The sequence below is a fragment of the Perkinsus marinus genome (genome assembly GCF_000006405.1).
Source record: "Perkinsus marinus ATCC 50983 genomic scaffold scf_1104296935914, whole genome shotgun sequence".
Classification (NCBI taxonomy): domain Eukaryota; phylum Perkinsozoa; order Perkinsida; family Perkinsidae; genus Perkinsus; species Perkinsus marinus.
In genome coordinates this window covers 1-2,082 of record NW_003214302.1, presented here as the reverse complement: position 1 = coordinate 2,082, position 2,082 = coordinate 1, and the positions used below count along the sequence as shown (strand labels likewise).

The 2,082-nt window shown below is 45.6% G+C and overlaps 2 protein-coding genes across 2 annotated transcripts; both read left to right on the top strand.

Moving 5' to 3' along the window:
- Positions 1-119: 119 nt before the first annotated feature.
- Pmar_PMAR012977 (hypothetical protein) lies at positions 120-587 on the top strand (the record flags this gene model as incomplete). The annotated part of the gene is made up of 1 exon (XM_002783853.1): positions 120-587. The coding sequence occupies one exon, from the start codon at positions 120-122 to the stop codon at positions 585-587; it is 468 nt and encodes a 155-aa protein (XP_002783899.1).
- Positions 588-987: 400 nt separating this feature from the next.
- Pmar_PMAR012976 (sco1, putative) lies at positions 988-1,597 on the top strand (the record flags this gene model as incomplete). Its single annotated transcript, XM_002783852.1, has 5 exons — positions 988-1,027; positions 1,057-1,170; positions 1,216-1,362; positions 1,405-1,460; positions 1,502-1,597. 5 exons carry the CDS (start codon positions 988-990, stop codon positions 1,595-1,597), a joined length of 453 nt encoding a protein of 150 aa, XP_002783898.1.
- Between the last annotated feature and the right edge of the window lie 485 nt (positions 1,598-2,082).

Below are 2,082 nucleotides of genomic sequence, written 5' to 3'. Positions count from 1 at the left end.
TTGGCATAAAGATCGCAAAGACGCTTCTGAGGAGCCAAGCGGGATTTGTGGGACGACGACGTCCGCGACGCAAGGACGATGTCGATTTGGAGAGTATCTGCAGGGAGGTAACGTTCCTGATGAATACTCGTCCGTTGGATTATGCTAACTCTGACGAGCCATCTGGCGAGTTTGTCGTGGTTACGCCTGATCAATTGGCTCGTGGATTTACTCGTAAGCGAGGTTGCGTCCTCGCTGGTGGCTCTTCTACTCTTCCTATTTCTCACCGCGTTAGAGCAGTGCGGTGTTATTTCCTGAATGAGATGTTCCGCGACATGAGGATGGCTGTCGCTCGCTCTATGGGGTACCAGAGCTTGAAGAACAAGATCCTGAAGCCTACGATTGGTGACCCAGTGCTGATCTACCATCCGGAAAAGAAGCTGAGCCCCGGATACCGTTTGGGTCATGTGAAGGATCTGCTAGATGAAGGTAGAAGGATCCGTATTGTCTTAACTGACGGTAGCGTTGTTGATCATCATCACTATAATGTTGTGCCGATTCTGCATCACCCTCAATTGTCGGGGCAGAGGGGGCGTATTGAGGATTGACGAGCCCGGTCTTGCTTTGTTCGTGCGTGCAGTCCTGTGTACGTGCGTGCCCCGCAATTGATGGTGTTTTTTCCCTGAGCCATTATATTAAATGACATTGATACGCTCAATCTCAGTTTCACAACCGTAAACTTGTCTACTCGTTGTTAATAACAGGAACACTCAGTGTGGGAAAATAGTATTTTCATATTTTATAATCCTCAAAATATGCCCAGCCACATATGTTGGTGACAATATGAAGATCCTGAGGAAACTTTGGGAAATTCTCGTTGGTTTCTATACATTTCTACCCGAATTCGTATATAACCTCCTAGGGTCAGCTGAGAAAAGCGGACACATAATACATCTCTGGAATGACCTCTGTTTTCAGTTTCACGTATAAGAGTGCAGCGTTGTTCGTATGCGTCGGCTCGTTGGTCCTATTAATGGTAGAATTGTAAGTAATTTTCACTACTTCATTAGTTCTTAGAGTTGCTCTTCAGTGCGGACTACCAGCGTAAACACGGCGTCGGGCGGTCCCTCGCAGAAGTTGAGGAAATCGGCAAACCGAAGTTGGGAGGTCCATGGACCCTCGTAGACTGTCGTAAGCCTTCTCTTTGTGGTGACTGAGGGGATGCGTTATCATTAGGAAATGGTAAACCGGTGGCATCGGAGCAGTTGAGGGGGAAATATTATCTCATTTATTTTGGCTTTACTTTTTGTCCGGACATATGCCCTCAAGAACTCGAGAAAGCCGGCAAGGCGGTGGACATCATAGAAAAGGAATTTGGAGCTGGTAATTCATCTGTGGTGGTTTACCGCTGTACGCGACTGTTAGGTACCATAGTGCCGATCTTCGTGACCGTTGACCCTAGTAGAGACACATGTGCACAGGTAGGGCTAATCGATGATGACTATCATGTTCTCTATGGCAGACCTCTCTTTATCTAAGCGAGTTTGATCCGCGAACGATCGGTCTCACGGGCACTCACGAACAAATAAAAGACATCACCAGGAAGTTCCGCGTGTAGTCGGGCATTGGCACGATTTGTTGAACTATGGAGATGTTGTTGTTGGAAAATATGCTGCATTTACTCGGCTCAAGACTTTCCTAACTTCATCATGAAAATTTACATTTGATTTAGGGTAGAAACAGTGTGGGAAAATATGCAAAAGTCTGATGACAGAAAGTCTGAGGAAACTGAGGGAATTTTTATTGGTTTCGGTACACTTCTACTCGAATTCGTGTGTGTAAACTTTCTCTGATACCCGAACCCAGCTGAGAAAAGCGAACATATACTCCAACACTGGGTAGAAATATACAGGAACCAAAAACGACAAAAAATAAATGAAAATTCACCTAGAATTTCCTCAGCATTTTCATATTGTCATCAGTACACGTAGTTCACCATGTGTGCATATGGTGGTCGGCCTTAGGTATTACAACCAGGGTATTCGAACTGACTCTGAGGACTATTTGGTTGATCATTCGATCATACACTATCTGATGGGCCCT